The sequence below is a fragment of the Xiphias gladius genome, chromosome 23, assembly GCF_016859285.1.
Source record: "Xiphias gladius isolate SHS-SW01 ecotype Sanya breed wild chromosome 23, ASM1685928v1, whole genome shotgun sequence".
NCBI lineage: Eukaryota > Metazoa > Chordata > Actinopteri > Istiophoriformes > Xiphiidae > Xiphias > Xiphias gladius.
In genome coordinates this window covers 22945509-22966585 of record NC_053422.1, presented here as the reverse complement: position 1 = coordinate 22966585, position 21077 = coordinate 22945509, and the positions used below count along the sequence as shown (strand labels likewise).

The 21077-nt window shown below is 41.9% G+C and overlaps 1 protein-coding gene across 1 annotated transcript; it reads left to right on the top strand.

Moving 5' to 3' along the window:
* Positions 1–1702: 1702 nt before the first annotated feature.
* gabra4 (gamma-aminobutyric acid type A receptor subunit alpha4) lies at positions 1703–18916 on the top strand. Its single transcript, XM_040119695.1, has 9 exons — positions 1703–1791; positions 1925–2043; positions 3493–3560; positions 3849–4069; positions 4677–4759; positions 8783–8926; positions 9540–9692; positions 15604–15860; positions 18380–18916. Exons 1-9 carry the CDS (start codon positions 1703–1705, stop codon positions 18914–18916), a joined length of 1671 nt encoding a protein of 556 aa, XP_039975629.1.
* Positions 18917–21077: the final 2161 nt, after the last annotated feature.

Here is a 21077-nt window from a genome sequence, read left to right as displayed (position 1 = left end):
TGACATTTCAAGGCATTTTACTGCTGTTGATTGAATATTATTACAAGCTTTTTGTACAGTATGCCTAAAGTGTTTCCGTTAAAAGAACAAATTGTAATCAAATGTCTAAAAAAGAAAAGAAACGAGAAAACAAAAAACTTGGACGAAAGCCTGGCCCCACAAAGAGCACGCATATTACTCATCCCCCTCAGAGCCGCCTTGCTCTAGTGTATTGTGGGAGGACTGGGGTGGGTGGCTGTGCAGGGGATTGGGAGCTGCGTTATAAGACCACATGACTTCAGCTTGCATGTAACATATCTACATAATGTTTCCTCACCTTTCCTTCACACTACGTGGCTTCTTTTTCAGCCCAGTGTGTGTTTTGTGTGTGTGTGTGTGTGTGTGTGTGTGTGTGTGTGTGTGTGTGTGTGTGTGTGTGTGCACTTCAAAACTAATCATGAGAGCCAGTGTGGTGGAACCCAGACATCTTGTTTATCCTGTGAGATTTACCCGCACTTCACCTTCAGAGCCACACACACACATGCTTTCACTTTACACACACACACACACACACACACACACACACACACACACACGTATACACATACAAACACACACACACACACACACACACACAGAGTGGAGGTCTTGTGCTTGTCCCAGGTGCAGAGAAATCTGCGAAGCAGCATGTGGCTTGTCCCAGTTCCTCTACAGTACCTGTGTGCCTGTATATATGTGTGCGTGTGTGTGATTGCGTATTGCGACAAGACTGACCCATTTGAATCTAAACACAGGCGTTCACCAATGCATTCCTGGAACTAGTTCAACATGTAGGCTAGGCTGCCTATAGCATTGTCACAAAGCAGTGATGGACACTAATTGACGCTGGGGTCAAAGGGCACACTGTGAGTGTTTCTAAATTTCTGGAGGGCGCTTTTGAGACATGAAAAAAAAAGTCTTACATCAAATACCGAATGAGAAAAAGTGTTGTTTTATGGGAGATTTTAAAAAGCAGGGGAGTTCAAGCGGTCAGGTAACACCAAATGCCGAGATGGGTGTTGAGGAGAAGAGTTCTACTACACATTCTGCCCTCTCCTTAGCGTTTTGACAGAACAGTTCTGTTGAAGTCATTTCAAAGCAGTGCACGTCCAATCTGTGTCCTGGCCAAAGCAGGTGTGTGTGTGTGGGTGTGTTTCTGTGTGTGTGTGTGTGTGTGTGTGTGTGTGTGTGTTTCTGTGTGTGTGTGCGTGTGTGTGAAGGAGAAAGCAAACAGAAACGGAGAAGAGAGAGGAACAGAGAGCAGCAGAGGGAGGGCGAGAAAGAGACAGAGGAGGAAACAGAGAGAGTTGAAATGAAGAAGAGAGAGGGAGGATTGTTTCTTTCTCTGGATACCACCAGCAGCGGCACCAGCAGCACCGGCAGCAGCAGCTCGGATCCGGACGAGAAGTGACCGGGGCTGGGGGTGTGTGCGTGTGTGCGTGTGTCAGTGTGTGTGTGTGTGTGTGTGTGTCTGTGTGTGTGCGTGCGTGTGCGTGTGCGTGTGCGTGTGCGTGTTGAGCGTCTGGCGGTGACACTGCGGGAGCGAGGAGAGAGGCTTCACAACTTCCCTCCTCTCTGCGCCGCTCTGCCCTCTGTGTCGCCGGCGTCTCCCTCCTCCTTTTCCCGGGCACACAGGCAAGTGGCGTGGTGAGATGTGAAGAGGCTTGAAGTATGGCATGCAAAGATGGTTTCTGCCAAGAAGAAGGAGATGGTGACAGCGGTGTGCCCCGCTTTTATTCGGACCTTCTTCTACTTTTTCTGTTTGGCGACTTGGTGAGTCCCCGGTGTCTCTGTCCGCGGTGCTGAAACCTCCTGCTCGGATCAGTTAATGAGGTTTCTCCTTTTCAGCACTGAACTTACGGTGTCCTGACTCTTTTTTTTTTTCTTTTTTTTTTTCCCTTTCTAGTGTAAAGAAAATATCTGGGCAGACAAAGAAGGATGAAAGGATCTATCCGGAGAATTTTACTCGTATTTTAGACCGACTTCTGGACGGCTATGACAACAGGCTGCGACCTGGATTCGGAGGTATGTGGAAGGGGGAAAAAAATGAAAAATTAAAATGCGATTTTAGAGTATTTTTGTACTCTCTAACACTTCCCATGTGAGAAATTCCATCGGGAACACACGCGGTCTTCCGATTAAAGGAGGGAAGAGGAAACTTTGGATTTTATTGGACTTTTTCTAGGCCATCAGATGGTAAAACACAGCAGAAAGTGCAGTAAGGTTTCCCTAGACACGCTCCCGAGCATCCAATACGCCCTATATATCACGTCCAGTCCAGTAAAATGTGTTCGTCGTAATCAGATCAAACACTCGACAAAAAGAGGTGAGAGGAAATCCTATCTTTGCTTTTCTTTTCTTATGTGCAAGAGAGCAGTAAAATAGCTGTAAACTGACTAAATAGGCTACACCCAGTGGGTCAGGTCCAGCCCAGTGAAATTCATTCATAGAAACTTTAAATCCTCCTAATTACAAAAGGAAGAAGGAGGAAGGAACTTCCATTTTTCTTTTTTTGTGTGTGTGTGTGCTGTGCGAGGTCAAAGCACCACTATAAACTCACCACTGACCTCCACATGCCCCCTATAAGCCAACCCAAGTCAGTTTTTACTTGTCATGCCTAAACTCCGAAATCACAAGTCTGCCTTTGACACCCTCGGGCCCTCGGCTGCGGTGAGGGGAAAAAACCGCCTTTAACGAGGGGGCAGCGGGCGACAGAGCCCTCGGGAGACGCAGCAGAGGACGGATCCTTCCTCCGGTCCGTGCGGTAGACATCCCGGGGTGACGCGCCCTCTGCGCGGGTGACCCGTCTTCTACAGCGCGTAACGTGTTGCTGCGCGTTTCAGACCTGATCCCGTAAGCCTGGGAGTTTCGCCGTCTGGAGAGAGAGGGGGGGCCTCTAAGCTCGCACGTTGAGGCCGATGCAGTTATATAAGCGCGTGTGTACGTTGCGGGGCGAACGCTTAATGCACGGGGCCGAGCGCTAAATGTGCGGATTTGCCTTCCGCAGCATCATGCCCGCAGCCACGGCATGTTGCGAGGCAGCCTCATTCTCGCCGAGGCGGCTCGTAGCTGGTGTTTACTGTGCAGGGGGGCCTGTCAACAGAGACGTGCAGACATCCAGGCACACTGTGGCTTTGCTGATCCCCTGCACTTATAAACAACGCCTTTACAGTCTCCGCCTCCACATTCATTCAACGAGAAAAAAAAAAAAAAAATCAAACAGGATTATGTTTTTACATCTTTTAAGCTATTTTTTCACTTCCATTATGCAGAGGCATTGCAGCTGTGGATGAGATAAGCTATTGCATGTCCTTTGGGTTTGACCCTAATGGGCTGCAGGCCTATAAAGAGTGTTTATACTGAAGTGTGAATAAGACTGGTGTCTTTCTGAGGCTGGACTGTGACATGGAATGATTTAAAACAGGAAACAGTCATTAACCGGGACATTTGTTGTCGTTTTCATTGACTTAACAGGTCCTGTGACTGAGGTCAAGACAGATATTTATGTAACAAGTTTTGGGCCTGTTTCAGATGTTGAAATGGTATGTACCCACACTCTAAATGTCCTTAAACACGTGTCCATGTAGGCATTTATTGTATTAATACTGTTACTGCAGAAGATGTAGACAGGAGCCAAACTTTAAACACAGGGACTTTCATGCTCTTGCTTTGGAAGCAAAGCCCCACTACTTTGTATTAGTGTGGAAAACAAGCTGTTTTTCTTATTAGACTTTCTTCAAGATGAATGCCAATAATTATGAAGCAATATCACCCCACCTACCAACCTTCCAACCTTTTCTGTCTTGTTATCGCTGACTTTCCTGTCATAGGAGTACACAATGGACGTGTTCTTTCGCCAGACGTGGGTAGACCGGAGGTTGATGTATGAGGGCCCCATAGAGATTTTAAGGCTGAACAACCTCATGGTGACCAAGGTGTGGACACCAGACACCTTCTTCAGGAACGGCAAGAAGTCAGTGGCTCACAACATGACGGCCCCCAACAAGCTCTTCCGCATCATGAGGAATGGCACCATCCTCTACACCATGAGGTACTGTAGTATACTTAACTCCATCACCACATACTGTAAAATTCAAAGCCAAATTGTTAGCCTCACTATGATCAATCAGTTTTGGGCAGAAGTTATTTGTCTATTTGCTTCTATTTTAACCTATGCTAATTTCTGATGGGAGAATGGACTCTGCACAAAACCTGTATTCTACACTGTAGTGTTTGTGCTCATTAAAAAGAATGGGAGCAGAGAGAAAACAGACTTTGTTTAATTTAAAGCAATCAAGCGGATTTCCTGTGAAATCGGAGCCAGGCTCCCCGTGTAACGGTGCAGACAAACTAAATCTTAAATTCAATGAAAGCAGTCAATTGACTGTTCCTTTGCCTTTTTAGTTTGGTAAAAGTAAATCACTAACCTCTTCAGATATGTATTTATATCAGACGCTAGTTCACAAAAGTGCATGCTAACCATTTAGCACACTATGAAATGTTACCAGCTATCACAAGCTAGCTTTTCTTCATCAAAAATGATGAAGTGACATCTACCTTTCTATGTTAAACTTTGCTGAGCTGATGGTAAGACATGTTTGTGTGTGCATGTGTTTATGTGGTCCTTTATTGAGCAACTCTAATCTGTGCTGCAACAGGTTGACTATCAGCGCTGAGTGTCCCATGAAGCTTGTGGACTTCCCGATGGATGGACATGCATGCCCCCTCAAATTTGGAAGTTGTAAGTTCTCTCTGTGTGTGTGTGTGTGTGTGTGTGTGTGTGTGTGTGGGTGTGTGTGTGGTTGAGATAAATAAAAAGGTAGAAGCAGAGAAGGTGATAGTGCTTACACTATCCATATGCAACAAGGACTCTTTTAATGTATCCAAATCACTGCAGGATGTAATTGACGAAAACTCAACCAGTTTCTTTTTGTCGTGCACTGGCTCTTTAAATGGCAGGTGAGAGGGAGGCGAAGAGGTAACCAACAACCAGACGTTTGATGATTTGCTCTGACAAGACAATATTAACCAGCTGATAGATCTGTATCACCCCCTAATAGTGCTGCAGCGCCTCTAAACATTAGAAATCAGAGCCTGATGTCTGTCCCCTCTGTCCCCTCTACAGAATCACATAGGTTTAGTAATCATGCATGTTTGTATAGGAAAGACATGCAACTGTTGCCATTTCCTATCTGTCAAATCATATGTGAATGTTAATCTTGTAGTAGAAAGCTTTTCAGAGCAGCTATACATAGTGTTTCATTTATTTATGAATCATTATCACAATGAAGCTTTGTATTTGAGTCATTTCTAAATAGTAGTAAACAAATAAACCCATTGCTGAAAAGACTGGCAGCCTCTGCTGGCCTCCACGCTGAATGTTACATTTTGTGCCCCCTGGTGTTGTTTCACAGGAGACCTACTAGATTACATTACAAAACAGGAGGCAGCATAATTTTGCAAGTAATACACAACAAGTAAGCACGTTTTTGCAGAGTTTTGACTTTGCATTAGCTTACCAGGATTCATGTTGTTTTGTTTTCAAAAGCTGTCATCAGCTGTTTTCCATCTTTTTGCAAATGGAGGGACTTTGGTGAGAGGGAGCAAGGATGAAATGCAGGATTCTTAAAAGAAATATATGCTTATTTACTTTCTTGCTGTTAGTTAGATGAGAAAATTCATGCCACTCCCATGTCTTTCCAACAATAATTATAATCATTACTTTATTTCTATAGCATTTTCAAAACGATAGGTACAAAGTACTTCATAGAGCAATGGATATCATAAGAAATAAAATATTAGATAGAAATATTGAAATGGATTAAGGATTTTTTTTTAAAACAAAAATATAGGCACAATAAATATAAATTAAAATCAACACAAGAAATGCAAGAAGTTAAAGTAATACTGTAGATTGTGAACTTAAAAATGCCTGTTTGTACAAGTTTTAGGCAGTTTATCAGGGCAGTTAGACTGTGTTGTCAGTACATATAGCTGGGTATCATCTGCATAAAAAAGAAAGTACATTTTATACTTACAAACTTACTGGGAAACAACCAACCTGGTTCTTTCAAAAATGAACAAAACCCACCTGTCATCTCCTCTGAAGCTCACTGATTAACATGCTGTAGCTTGTTTGATTATTCCCTACAAAAGTCCAAAAAGAATAAGTCCAAAATTACAAGCTGTTTTCATCTTTTTCCAGTATTTAAGCTATTTCCCATATGCATATTTCCCAAAACGTCAAACTATTCTTCTAACACCACTGGAAGCAATTACCACTTGTCTGAGTCGTTATGTGAAGGTTTCATGATTCATTTGTGAGATACATGTTCATATTTACAAATGCTACAGATAGCGCCTTTAAAGTGTAAATTTTTTTTTTTTATTAGAACTTAGGCGGGTAAGGAAGTCTCTCAAATCAAAAGTTAAAAAAACCCCTTAAAGCTCAGTCACATGACTGTCCTCTGCTCAGTGCTGAAATGGATTCTGTGATGAAAAGGACTCATGAGGAGCTGAGCACGTTGTCAGACACAAAGTGACTGAATGCTAATACTAAATAATGAAGTATCTCATTCTTCATTGTGAACAATGAAGCCCTAACTCAGCATCAGTGTTTAGAGTAGGCTTACTGGTCAGCAGAAATGACTTATCTCAAATAAAGGAGTTTCTCAAATAGAGCAGTTCCGTCTTATCGGAGAAGAGCAGCGATTTGACGATTACATCTGCAAGAGAAAGGACAGGAAAGGACAACGAGCTTGCCTTTACACTCGCCAAATCCACTGTCAATTAGCAGCGTGTCGACATTGCAGAGGACATATTCACATTTCTCAGTTACTGTCATCCTTCTGCCCCTCCTCATCCTCCTCCTTTCACCATCCTGCTCTGCTGCTGCTAGCCTCCAGTCAGGAGGAAGCAACCATGGATCTGATGTGGCCTGAAGCTAAGGAAAGGTCAGAATCCCTTCCCCTGCCTCAGGATAGCACAGACCTATGCGGCTATTTTCCATAGCTGATGTGTGTGTGTGTGTGTGTGTGTGTGTGTGTGTGTGTGTGTGTGTGTGTGTGTGTGTGTGTGTGTGTGTGTTTGTGTGTGTGTGTGTGTGTGCTAAGTTTCTCTCTGTCTGCCCTGCCTTAATTTTTTCTGCATCACTCTTTCTCCCTCTCTCTCTTTCTCTTTCTCTCTCTCCCTCTCTCCGTCTCCTTTTCTGTTTCTCCATCTGGACTCTGGACTGCACAGGCATTGCGTTCCACTCCATGACACACCAGAGTCATTTCATTTTGGCAGCACAGTTGGTATCTAGCCGATGTGGAGTCCCATAGGGAGTGGTAGGCTGAGACAACTGGCATTTTGTTGTGCGTCCACAGACTGGTCAACCTCCCTGTTATACATACAGCAAAGTAATATGAGAAAGAAATAACAGGACTTCTGGGGATTTAAAGTTAGATGTCAACATGGCGCATTAGTGAGTGAAAGCTAGGATCTCAATGAACTTGACTGCATCACATTACATTGGTTTCAGTGGATCTAAAAAAGGAGATGGTCTGAAAGAATGGATTGGAAGTTGTCATATATTTTTATCAGCAAATATATGATACAAGCCAGTCAGTGCTAATTCAGTGTGTCGTATGATGAAAAATCCTCCGCGGCAATCAACTCCAATAAGGTCTGAAAAACCTGCACTGCAATCTTATTTTCCTTGCAGAATAGTCAATTAATTACTGCAGACTTTCCCTGCGTTTGAATAGACGTGATGGGTCAAACTGTCTTAAAAAGAGAGAGTTGTTTTATCCTGTGATGCTGTTTCAGAGGCTTTTTCCCACGACAAATATACAGTTCTCTGAGAAATAATGGAGCGTTTTAGTATCTTTCAGCTCATTGTTTTAGTTTTGCAGCCTGCAACTTTATTGTTTGGGCACACTCTCACTGCTCTCATCACCCTCAGTTTCTGCAGTGAAAAAGCTCTGTTCTGTAGTTACCTCCTGTCTCAGAGTGGACAGGAATGATTGAAATGTGGATACAGTGATCCGTGACTTAAAACAAATGTGGGCCAGGGGCACAAAGCGGGAGGGAAATGGTCCCTTCCCTAATTTCAACCCCCTACTTCTGCCACCCTTGCCAATCTTCCAACTTTGCCTTCATTTTGATCTCAACTACACACCTGTAAAGTTTTGTGACTGTATCTTGCACGGTTGTGACACCATAGTGGTGACAATATCTGTCCGCAGAAAGACATTTAAACATCTTCCAAAGAACTCAAAACCACCTTTGTGGTAGTAGGTGTCTCCAGGACCACATTTTGCCATGAAGACACACACACACACACACACACACATACACACACACACACAAGGTGAAAAAAATACCAGCTACACTGTCAATAAAGATAAACATTTCAGTGATAGGACCATCGACAGTGCAAACTACAAAACGTGTAATTCCAGAAAAAGTTATGGCCACATCAGGAGAATGTTGGTAAGAGGAAGAAAGAGTTTTCCATGAACTCATCAAGTAGCTGTTTGGTGTCAAGAAAGCCTACAAACTCATGTGAATGAACATACTAACAATACAAGTATATGCATGCAACATACTGCATGTAGGTTCATATCGGTCTTAAAGTTTTCAGCGTGAAATCCCCATTTTGGAAAGCTCTGCTTTAATGCAAACACATACACAGAGATCATCCGATAAATCATGTCTTTTTTAGACTGCACAGCTTACAGTGAATGACCCACACCGGTGTGGCTTTGCTTTCTGCCCACAGATGCCTATCCTAAGACAGAGATGATCTATACTTGGACCAAAGGGCCTCAGCATTCAGTGGAGGTCCCCCCTGAGTCCTCCAGCCTCGTTCAGTATGATCTCATCGGCCAGACGGTCTCCAGTGAAACGATTAAGTCCATCACAGGTGAGACTTTCTCGTCCTTTCACCACTTTGAGTTATCAACTGATTGATACTGACTGCTTCCAAGTAAAATGGCTGCAGAAATGTGATGAACTTGGTCGTTTATTTCTCTCTATTAGAGAATGTAGAATCTGTTCTCTCTGTTCTCATCTGTCTGTGTGTATTATATTATGTCAAACCGAGTAGATTTGCCGGGTCTGCACTGTATTTTCCACATTGATGACAGGGAAGTGCAGCTCAGGTTGTAGATATTAGAAGGATTTGGAGCTTTGATTGATGCAGACGTGATAGTCAGTCTGCTGGACCATGACTAGCTGACGGTACCAGCCTCATGACATCAAATACTGTAAACATCACACGTGGAGGCATTTCAGAGGGCCCTCTCCTTCACAACGAATACTGAGGGATCCAAAAAAGATTTTAGCAGCAGAGAGTTGGACCAGGTGTCCAGTTGGGTGAAAATGGACAGGGGTTTCTAAAATATAGAGAAGTATGAAAAAATAATCAAAGAAAATCAAATGTGGCGTCTGTCTCAAGCTGTATTAACTGCAATCTGTCAGCCTGCAACCTTAAATTCTTTGTTAATCAAACTAATTCATTTCTGTTGATCCTCCAGGTGAATATGTGGTGATGACGGTCTACTTCCACTTGAAACGTAAAATGGGCTACTTCATGATTCAGACATATATCCCCTGCATAATGACAGTAATCCTCTCCCAAGTGTCCTTCTGGATAAATAAAGAATCAGTCCCGGCACGCACAGTCTTCGGTATGTAGACCTCACGCATCCCTCATCCTGCACAGCCTTTCTCCTCCTCTCTGTTTATTTATTGGATGTCAGCAGAGCAATCAGAGCTGGAGCGTCTGTCCACTCTGCACAACAAGGTGATGTTACAGTGTGTGATGATTATGGGAAATATAAAGGGCTGCAGCCAATTCACTCTTATTAGTTTTAAAACTGTTTTGAAATGCAAGAAACGAACAGCTGATAGCATTGGGGCAAATCATTTTGATGCATCTCGTAAGCAAAAAGGCTTCAAGCAAAGACCAGAAATTTGGGTCTAAAAAAATTGTTTGGGCTCAAATGGTGGATTATACAAAAGCTTCTCAAGATGTCATAAATATCCCTCTAAAATTAGTTGAAAATGTAATAAAACCTTTCAATATAAATTCAGGGTAAAGATGCCCTGAGAGAGTATAAAACATAGTTGTTATAGGCAAGATGCTCCAGGGGTTAATGTTGATTTTAGGTAGCTACAGGTGTTTAATTTTACATAAAGAGTATCATATAATCAAGAGCATTTTTAAAGAACATAAAAATTTCTACTCCTCTCATTTACACAGAGACAAGATCTCACATAAGATCTCATTAAAAATCTAAGTTAATATAAATAGGCCTATACCACATTAATAAGGTTTACCTTTAAAGGTTTTAGGCCTCAAATGAAACAATATTTCGATTCTATCACCATTTCTACATTTTAAACAGAAGTCAAAATGATGGTGTTTTCTACCATTGAAACATGATATAAAGTCTGAGTTTTTACAGATTTGACTCCTCAACAAAAATTTGATAGCTGTAAAAATATTAAGAAGACGGAAGATGTTCCCAGGACATTTTGCCCCAGATGGGAGTTTTTTTTATATTTATCAGAAAAATCTATTTCTATTTATATTATCTTAATATTTTTTCTCCAACTAATGAATAGGTCCTCATATTTCTCTTCATTGGATCACAAAAATGTTTTGTGTGTGTGTGTGTGTGTGTGTGTGTGTGTGTGTGTGTGTGTGTGTGTGTGTGTGTGTGTGTGTGTGTGTGTGTGTGTGTGTGTGTGTGTGTGTGTGTATCTTTTCCATAAAAACCCCCCCAAAAAACAAACAAAGAAAAACCAGATCCTTAAAAACCAATGAGTAAAAATTAGATCAGGTTTCCTCAAAATCTGTTTCAAAACAGAACCAAATAAGATGGACAGTCAGACATGACAGCCAACTGCATGTAGGCAGCACACAGACAATAATTTAACAGGGTAAATAACAAGTATCTGTCCCCATCTTACACCACTGCATTGTTAGTACATTACTAAGTAAATTTTGCTTCAAAGCAGAGATTTCAATTTTCCAGGTGATGTTATGAAAATAACTTAACTTGAGGCTTTGAATGATTTTTTACTCCCCTTTGTTATTGCTATCTTACTATAATTACAGTTAAAATGAGTCACATTGTCCAGCATTTGTTCTATCAACACCTATTTTTCAGTAAACATTCATTCCATTTTGACATGTTGCTTCATTATCCATCATTTCTAAATGATCATTTTCAGTTTTTGGCCTGTGGCCCAGTTTCGCTCTCCCTGGTTCCCCTGGTGCAACATTTGGGTCTCTGTCCTAAAATGAACTGATTGGCATCCGTCAATAGGCAGGACGGAGGACAGAGAGAACTTTTAAATTTAGACAAGTGCTGCTGGGCTTTGTTGTTTTATTATTAAGGGATGTCACAGATGATGGCGCTGATACTTGTCCTTGATTTTAAAAGTAGTTTTAATAAATTATTTTGTGGAGCGTCATTTTCAAGAGGTAATTTTAACTTGCCTGAGCGATGAGGGAGAAAGAAAAAACACAAGTGCCGGTGGTGATGAATGATTCCCAGAGCAGACATGTTGACTGTGTGCGATACCTTCTTGAAGATTGCGGTGTTACTCATTGGTGGCGGCTGTGCCTCGGGTGGTGGAGCAGGTTGTCCACTGAGCGCAGGGTTGGCGGTTTGATCCCCGGCTCCTGCTGTCCGTGTACTGAAGTGTCCTTGGGCAAGACACTGAACCCTGCGCTGAAAATGGCTTTGGATAAAAGCATCTGCAAAAATGTGTAAATGTATATATATACCAAAGGGCTCTGTGAAATATAATGAGAAGTATCATTTATTGAATACTGTTGGTTTTGCATGTTGTTTGGTAAGTTTCTCTTTGTGACAAACTAATGGTGACCAAATAACCAACCACCCTAATGGTTTTCAATGCAGTGTCACCTGTTCCAACTCACTGTGTATTTGACACAGTGTGTGTTTTTGCTGTCGACTCCACAGTTTGTGTATTGTGCCTGTTTGGTGAGCAGAAAAACCCTGTGTGACCCTCAGCAGAGACGTTGCCCTGTACGGTGCAGTGCAATAAAGCACTGGAGGATCAATGCTGCTCTCCCGCAGTGGCCAGTGTTTCTGACAGTCCAGCTGCACTGCCCCCCGCCTCCCCCGGCCTAAACCGCCCATCATGACAGAGGCGTCACAGCAGCAGGAATACTGTTCTCTCTGCAGAGCCTCTAAGGCAGCGGATTTTTCGGATGTTATCCGCTGCATTTGAACGTGCGTGTGCGGCTGTGCCGGGCGGGGTCAGGGCGGGAAGGGAGGTGGGTGATCGTTGTTTGGATTTCTCCTCCTCTTCCCTGCAGCCAGACTCTGTTTTGACTTCCTGTCTGAGAGACTCAACCACAGTGTCCTGTTTTGAGTGTGGAAGGAGCAGTTTGTCAGGAAGACAAACAGGAGGGAGGATAACAGTTAGAGGGGATCAGAGTAAACAGCACATTTTTAACAAGCACCCAAAGCAACAAGTGATTGGTTTCTATGCCTTTGAGTGTATCTTGTTTGTTCAGTCGGTTGAAAAAAAAAAACGCAATGTAAAAACGAAACTTCTTGGTTTGGGGGATAGTTACATGCTGTGCGTAACTGTAACTGTAACTGTAACTATTTTGGCAAACAACAGCACATTAATTTTCGAGTGTCGTGTCGTCATAGTGAGGTTTCCAAAAAAAGAGCAGTATAGAAGTCATGACGTCACATCTGGGCTACCCTGTGTTCTACTAGCTTATGTAACTCAATGTAATCTCTCATTCAGCATTTCTTTCATCTGTCTTTGTGAAAAAATTAGGGCGTGTTCCTGGGCTTTACGCTCCATATTCACGCAACAGCTGCTGTAAGAAGCGGAAACCTTTGTGATTTTAACAAATTACAGCAACGGTTACTGTGTGAGCACAGAAAAAACTACAGTTCGCCTGAAAATTTACCAGCGTGGCACTTCAGCTAGATATATCATCAATTTTCCCAATTTTTTGGCTGTAATCTAAACATGTAGGGCTTATGGGGAATGGTGTTTCTAAAAGGCTGCCAAAAACCAGATATAATTAATAAACAACAATATTGAATATCCTTATCTAGACATACGAAGCGATGTGTGCGACATACTGTTGAGAAAGACTCTGGTTTTCTTACTTCTTTCTTACTTCAGCTCTCTGTATCTCTATATCCAGATATGCTTTGCACAGAAGTAGTGGGTGGATGGTTAAACGTTTGTTTTTTCTGGGGGGGGGGGGCATCTATCTTCTCGTCTAACACTTACAAAGAAACTGAATATATGTATTTCCCAAAATCTTGAACTTTTTATTTTATAGACTTTGGAGAAATCTGATTTTAAACCTTAACTGTGGTTTGGGATCTATTTTTCTATTTTTGGGGGATAGCTGAAGGACCGAAGTATCCCCTGCAGGCTGCAGTCTTGTTATTGTGTGGATGTGAAAATGAAACAGTAAAGCAGTAGTAAAGATCTGGCTGAGTGAGGCGTAGCTCAACTGTAGCATTTCAGTCAAAAGGCTGCCTGAGTGAAAGTGAAATTATTTTCTGTAAAAAAAAAAATCCCACAGAATATAAATACCCAAATCCAGTTTAATTAGAGTAAGAGGATGACATCTGTATAATTTCTCTGATTTCACTGATGCACAGAACTGCAACTATTTACACATAAACATAACCACCACAGTTGAGAACAAGAGATAAAGACACAAAAGCGTTTACGGATGAAGAGTTCCATAATATCCATCAACCATCTCAGTTTTTGCTTATGTTGAGAGCGGCTTTGTATTAGAGGTTAATATCCTCGGCGTGCGGCCTCGAGCCGCAGTTCACCTATCAATGTCATCCAGCTGCTTTTGATTGACAGGTAATTATATGGCAGTCACGTCCGGGCGCAGGGGATGAATTTATGTTGGGCAAGGACTCTGCAGCACAGATTGTTCCAGATCTCCAACGTAAAGGGGATTTTCTCCAAATCACATTATTGCTATTGGTTAGTAATACCAAGGACGAATGATGAGCTACAGGCTTATACTGTAACGTTTTGTTATTGTAGGAACCACACGAGACCTTGTGTGCTGGTCAGATCGGTTTCTCGTTTTATTTTTATGGTCGTTCTCTTGGTAGAACAGTGACAAGTTAATGAGGAACATATTGACATTTAGTCTCAAGATGGACTCTGTGTATGAGTCGCCCTTTACTTGCACACTGTTTCCACTGTTCCTGCTGTGGCATAGGAGATATACTTCAGTCAGCTGTAGGCTCTTAATGGTGTAATGTCTTTTGATACACATCAGACTTTTAATCATTACTTTGAAGCAGAGATTGTCTGCAGGCAGACATAATCCTATTGGTTGAGTTAAACCTCAAACACCTTTTTTTTTTTTTTTTCTACCTGAAGTACACTGGCCTGTATCCCTGTAAAAAAAAAAAAGGCAACAAAAAGGAGAGGAGGTTACAGTAATGTCATGAAGCTTGGTACTCTTGCCCTGGAGAAAAAGATCTTGCCGTAAATTTTACAGATTAGCTAGTTAGCCAAGGCTGACCCTCCAATTGTCTAATGAGGAAGCTTTTTCATTCAGCCAGTTAGCGCAGCTTCAAGCTTATTTAAAGCTGCACTAACCAATATTTCTATATTAACATTAGATGAAATTACTATGCACAATGTAAAAGATGTGGCTCATAGTGATGATTTCACAGAGACTTATTGTCAGACTCTGCAGTTCCCCTCAGCTCTGTTTTGGTTCACTCTAGCTGCTGCCATCAACCTTGCCTCTTGCCACAGGGGAAGGTTTTCAAAAAAGGAGTTGGTGGAGACCAAACAGAAATCAAAGGAGAGTAAATATTGAAATAAGTGGCCAGAAACACGACCCAAAATGAATGCTAATGTCGCTCCATTGTGGATCATGTGTAAATCGGCAACTGTTTGCTGACTCATTAACCGTACAACTTTATAAGGTGATAATACTGCATGACAGGGTTGTGTTTACAGCTTGTTACGCTGCCCCCAAGTGACCAAAATAAATCAGTTAATGCAAATGCTGTGTAAATACTGTGGCTGTTTTTTGTACATCTCCCATTTCAAAGAGCCAAATATATCTGGTTCATTATCCCTCTGCATTCAGTTAATGAAATATGCTGGTGAGAATAACATAAAGTACATGGGTTATTGAACACTATGCAAATGATCAGCAACACCATTAATTTAGCACTGACATTTAGAAAATGTTATTCTGATCCACGGTGACATGGCATCTCATCCAATACATGCTAACATGTGGAAAGAACTGCAGTTTCCAGAAGCAGACCGATATTAATATAGCTGATTTACTTGCTTTACTGTGTCAGTACAGTTCAGGTGAGCTTATTTCTAGCTGCCTCTATTCAGAAGAAAGACTTAATTGTAAATGATTTTGGTACAAATGAGATATATTAGAGTTAGATATACTGAAATTAGAATTGTTTTGATTTAGGTGGAACTACAGAGACTTCCAGCAGTAAGAACCAGCTCTGACTTAGGTAAAGGTTCATATGATTGATATTGTTCTTTTTGTTGTCACAACTGAAGGCATTACCACCGTCCTGACCATGACGACACTCAGCATCAGCGCTCGCCACTCCCTGCCCAAAGTCTCATACGCCACTGCGATGGACTGGTTCATCGCTGTCTGCTTTGCCTTCGTCTTCTCTGCCCTAATTGAGTTCGCTGCTGTAAACTACTTCACCCAGGCACAGATTGAGCGGGCCAAAAAGAAGCCAGCCAAATGTCCCCCGGTGCCCCAAACCACGCCTGTCAAGGTCAAGGACACAGAAGAAGCGCTGCAGGTGATTTTTTTTCCCCTCAAAGTGGCCGTGGCAAATAGCCTGATAGCACTTTACTTCAAGGAGCACTTACACAGCATGTCCCTTATTACGTCCTTACTGTATCTGGCCTTCAGCCAAGACCATTGAATGGCCAGAAGTGGGCCTGCCTGAGGATTGTCAGCTGTGTTCCTGTTCATAAGAAATGAAAGGCTCTGAAATGGCAACAGGGCTAGTAGGTTCTAATAAATTGGTGGTGACACACACTGTAACTGTTTAATGTTCATTCACGATGTTTTATATTGTTGCAGTTGTTCTGAGACTGTCACTGTCGCTGCAAAAGTTAAAAAAACAGGGATTCTAACCGTTTCTCTTACTTGATTATACAAACAATTGCTCTGTCGACCACAGCTTGACATGTTGAAACAACTGCTTGTTAAATGTGCTAAATGACGCAGACAATAAAATTAGACTCCTAAAATACTCCATACCTTTTATCCTCAGATCAGCCTGGACAAAGGTAGTTTTTGTTCAGCCGTAAATTTAGCAGCTAATTTGTTGACTCTGGTTTAGAGACGACAGCAATAATGGGAAAGTGCAAAAAAAAAAAAAAAAAAACAGGATCTGAAAACAGTTTCACAGATGTTTGTGGCTAATCACGAGGTGTGTTTCTCAATGACGGTAATTGCTGTTGGGACTTTATTTTGAAATTCTACATGAATAAATTGAATCTCCTATTTCTGTATCACTAGTTGAAACAAAGTACATTGACACCATGGTAGCTGATTTATGGATTGAATCAGAATTGATGACTATGCCATGATGCTACTTTAGAGCTCTTAGTCAGATATGATGTATGGGTTAGAAATCACTGTTCATGTAACTGTAGGACTGTATTTATGGTAGTGTATGAACACTGTTTTACAGACAGGTTCGCTGCAAAAAGAAGGGAGAAGGGTTCTTCTGAAAGGGATGAAATTAAATATATAGGTCTAGTGTTAACTTATCATTGAAGCTGACATAACCCAGCAATGCATATGTCAGTTTTACACTAACTACTTTAAGTTGCCCCCTTCAGTCCAAATCCCAGTGTGGCGTAATCATTCCTGAATGCAATATAGTGACAACGGCACTTCAGTGGATTAGTAGGTTGCCAAGGCAACGCAGCCCGGGTACATCTGTATAGGTTTCAGAGAGGCTCTGGCACTGGGGGGAAAAAATTAATACTCTTTTCTTCGAGAGCGGGTCCTGTTGGCGCTACCGAAGGGCTTGGCACGAGGGTCAGGGTGTGTTGATGGTTCCTTCTTCAGCCTTTAACCTTTCCCATAATGAAAAGCAAACCCTGCTATCCACACACACACTTCCTCTGCTGCACATGGGACACAATAACACTGGATCCTTTCAGTTTCAGGGGGGTGGATTATTCCTGCAAATGCCTTAGTACCAGCATCACACTCTCGCTGCTTGAAAACATCAACTCTCAAAGGATAAGCTCCTTTGACGCTACACTGCATTACCACCCTGATGCAGTGCTACCTACTTTCTGTCTTAAGCTTGTGTGAAATGAGTGAAATCCTTGGTAAGTGACATCTGTATTGCACACACTCTATCGTCTGCTTCCAGATGAAGGCCATCTGTGTCAGGGGGACTGTAATCAGATCAATATGACAAGGTTTATGTTGCCCGGCCCGCTCTTCAGAACGGAAACGCGAGTGAGCTTTACCTTGTCTGAGAACGCCTCCTGTCTGCCTCATGCTTGGAACAGATAGGAGGAATGGGAACATTATTCACATTAAAAAGCCTTTAAATTCTCACATTGCTTTCTCTCAAATGGGAAGAGATAAGACTCACATTTTAACAAAAACAGCTTTTCTTGTTTTATGACTCACTCAGACCAGCATTTCCATTTGATGTGCAAAAAAAATACCATTAAGTAAAAAGGTATATGAAATAGGTGTTAGTTGAGCTGTTACATATTTTGAGCAGAAACATTTAGTAATGGAATGTGCTCGGTGAAAAGAACCGCTCGTTCTGACGGTGAGAAACAGGCATCACTATAAAATTACAACCAAACCAAAACTGGATTTCTGAGGCCGACACTAATATTTGAGAGTTTAAAAATCGAATAACTATACATTGACCGATATTTATTTTTGTAAACGTTACATTTTTAACCCGCATAATATTTATAATAAGTATACTTCAGATCTGGTTATTAAAGAACTGTGACCAAGATACAGTATGTACTCAGAGGAGTATTTTACAGTTCTCTCTGGTGACCTAACAATGTAATGGAGATACTTTAAAAAGGACCTAATCATAGCAGTCCCTAGGCTTTGGAAGTCATGCTGGGGTGGGTTACTACTGTAGGTAGTAAGCTAGTTAGCTAGTTGCGATTATGATTACTTACACAGTTTAATCCATTCCTTACGCTTTTGCTCTTGTGTTTTTGGTTTTGGGAAGGGTAAAAAAACACAAACCTCCAACCTCCAACCTCTAGATATCCACTAGATACGTCATTGTTGTTTTTTTCTTTCTCACAGCAAAATCCTGATACCAACGGTAACCTGAGAAAGCGGATGAATTATATTTCCCACCAAGAGTCGGGACGCCAACAGAGAGCCCAGTCCACCAGCAGCATTTCCGGAGTAGGAAGAGCGAGGCCGCTGCGCACTTTAGCCAGTGGAGCCAATGGCAGCTCCTCCACCCTCTCCCGCTCTAGCCCCAAGTCTGAGAGCCTGCTCAGCATGGCCTCCTCCTCTGCCCAGCTGGTGAAGAATACGCCCCAGGCTGCTGCCTCTACGCCAGACGTGATGGCGGGGACGCCATGCAAGCAGACCACCAGCTCATCGTCCCTGCAGCATCTGCTGGTGCCCAAGTTGGAGCGCATCCAGATGATGGGCAACAAGCTGGAGCTAAAGCAGACACCGTGCTCCCAGCCCACCACTGCTGGTATGGGTGGAACCAGCAAAATTGACAAATATGCACGGATCCTGTTCCCAGTGTCCTTTGGGGCATTTAACATGGTCTACTGGGTGGTTTACTTATCAAAGGACACAATGGTGGCTAAAGGTGGCTAGACTTTGCTCTGGCAACAAGAGTGAAGATAAATTTCTTTTACCAGATGGGGAGCAAATAGGGATTTTGAGAGTTTGCAAACAATAAGAGGAAACTGTTGTTCTTGCCAAACAGATAAACAATATGTGCTCGCCAAACATTTCCATATCCTGGAGAACAAAGTCAGAATATATTAATATTTTTCTTCCTAAGGTCCTTGAACAGCAAGCATGGGAACAAATCAACCAAATTAAAAATATCTGACTCAACATAAGACAGAGCACCTGCGCACTGGAATATGCTACTTTCCTCTTTATATTATACCATGCTACATCTGACTGTGAAGGTTTTCATTGGCTTCAATTGCCTCATGATCCCTTTTGGCCTGCAGTCAAGATAGAGCATGGGATTTTTTCATTTTCCTATTTTTGTACCCTGCACCTGGCAAGATGTTTGGATGTGCGTGCCACTATCCTGAAATGAACTGCAACAACACTATGTAAATATATGAATTTATTAGGATAAATGGATTTATATTTAATGATTACAGTGTATTTCCAGTTTAATATTAAGACACGTTTCTTTGTTGCCAGCAGGCTAGATTATGCTACATTTTTGAAATTATTTGAGACTACAAAGGAACTCTGGTAGTGGTTTTCCAGGGACTTCCAGTTTAGACAAAAAAAATATAATTCCTGAATACTAGCCGAATGATGGTCAAACTAAAATGAAATAGACAGATTTTTTTGTCAGAATGAGAGTCCTCAAACCAAGCGGGGTGGAGCTTTGGTCGGGATCTAAACAGCCATGAAAAGTGTCTCTTGTACAGTATTTACTTTCAAATAATACAAGACGGATTCACTAATCTGGAAATACTGAAAATGAAATTTGGGATAAGTCAGGCAGAAAGTAGTAAAGACAAGCTATTAATTCATGTAACAGTAGGATTTAAGCTTCTTTCCCGCCATATGGCTCGCCAGATAGTAGACAAAGATTGTGAAGGTGATTAAAATGCAGTCACAGCTTGAACGAATAGAGGGGACAGAGGGTAAAACCATTTGTCAGTAGATCACTGCAGCTATGAAATACTGAACTGGATGTTTGTTTAGGGATATTTTGGCATGTACACTAGAAGAATGTGAATGAACTGTCCTACAACAGCTCCACAGGACAGACGTCAGAGCTGACTGCTGTCATCCATCTTCTTAAATTGTGTCTAACAGATGTGATTGAGAATGACCCTGCTCTAGCTGTTTCCATACTCCTGCAGCTTGAACACATATTACATCATTTCACTGAATTTCATGGTTTTAAACCTGTGAAATGTGTCTTGTATTACTGGATAAGGTCCATGAGGCAGAGCCCAAGCAGTGTCATTGTCAAAGCTGCAGTGGGGCCTGATTCACACCACACACAATTTGAAGGCTGAGCAAAAGAAAGGGCATCTTTTTGTTAATAGCCTCAAGTAGGAGAGCCCAGAGTGAACTGACGTGCAGCTGTCAGTCATTCAGCCAGCTAGAGTTAAGGTATGGGATTTACTATATTACCAGCAAGAAAAATTCCAATAAAAGTCAGAGTGTAGCACTGCCTCTAGCCCTGCTCTTTCTGTTTAGATCATGTTTAGGAAAAAGTTTGACATTTTGGGAAATATGTTTATTTACTTTCCTGCTGAGAGTTAGATAAAGAAGATTGACAGCCACTCTCATGTCTGCATGCTAAATATAAAGCTACATCCAGCAGTCGGTTAGCTTAGCTTAGCACAGAGACTGGAAATGGGGAAACGGCTAGCCTGGCTCTGTCCAAAAGTAACACAATCCACCCACCGGCACCTCTAGCACAATGTCTACTGTGGTTTTTGTGGTTTCACAGGGGCTGAGCTAATTAGCTTAGCTTGTCCTAAGACATGAAAGTGGTATCTATCTTCTCATCTAACTCTTGGCAAAAAAAAGCAACTAAGTGTATTTTCTGAAATATTGAACTTTCAGTTTTTTAGTTCAATTTGGAAAAAAAAAAATCTCTTTCTCGATCTCTGTGGACACAAAAGATGTGACGACACACAGTCAGACACATTCGCGAGTGCTGCTGCGAGTTTAGCTTTTCTCCGTCCATTGAATTCAGTGTAGTCTTCATACTAATGCAAAACTAGCCCAGAAAATCCGAACACATTGAAAACAACTAAAAAGT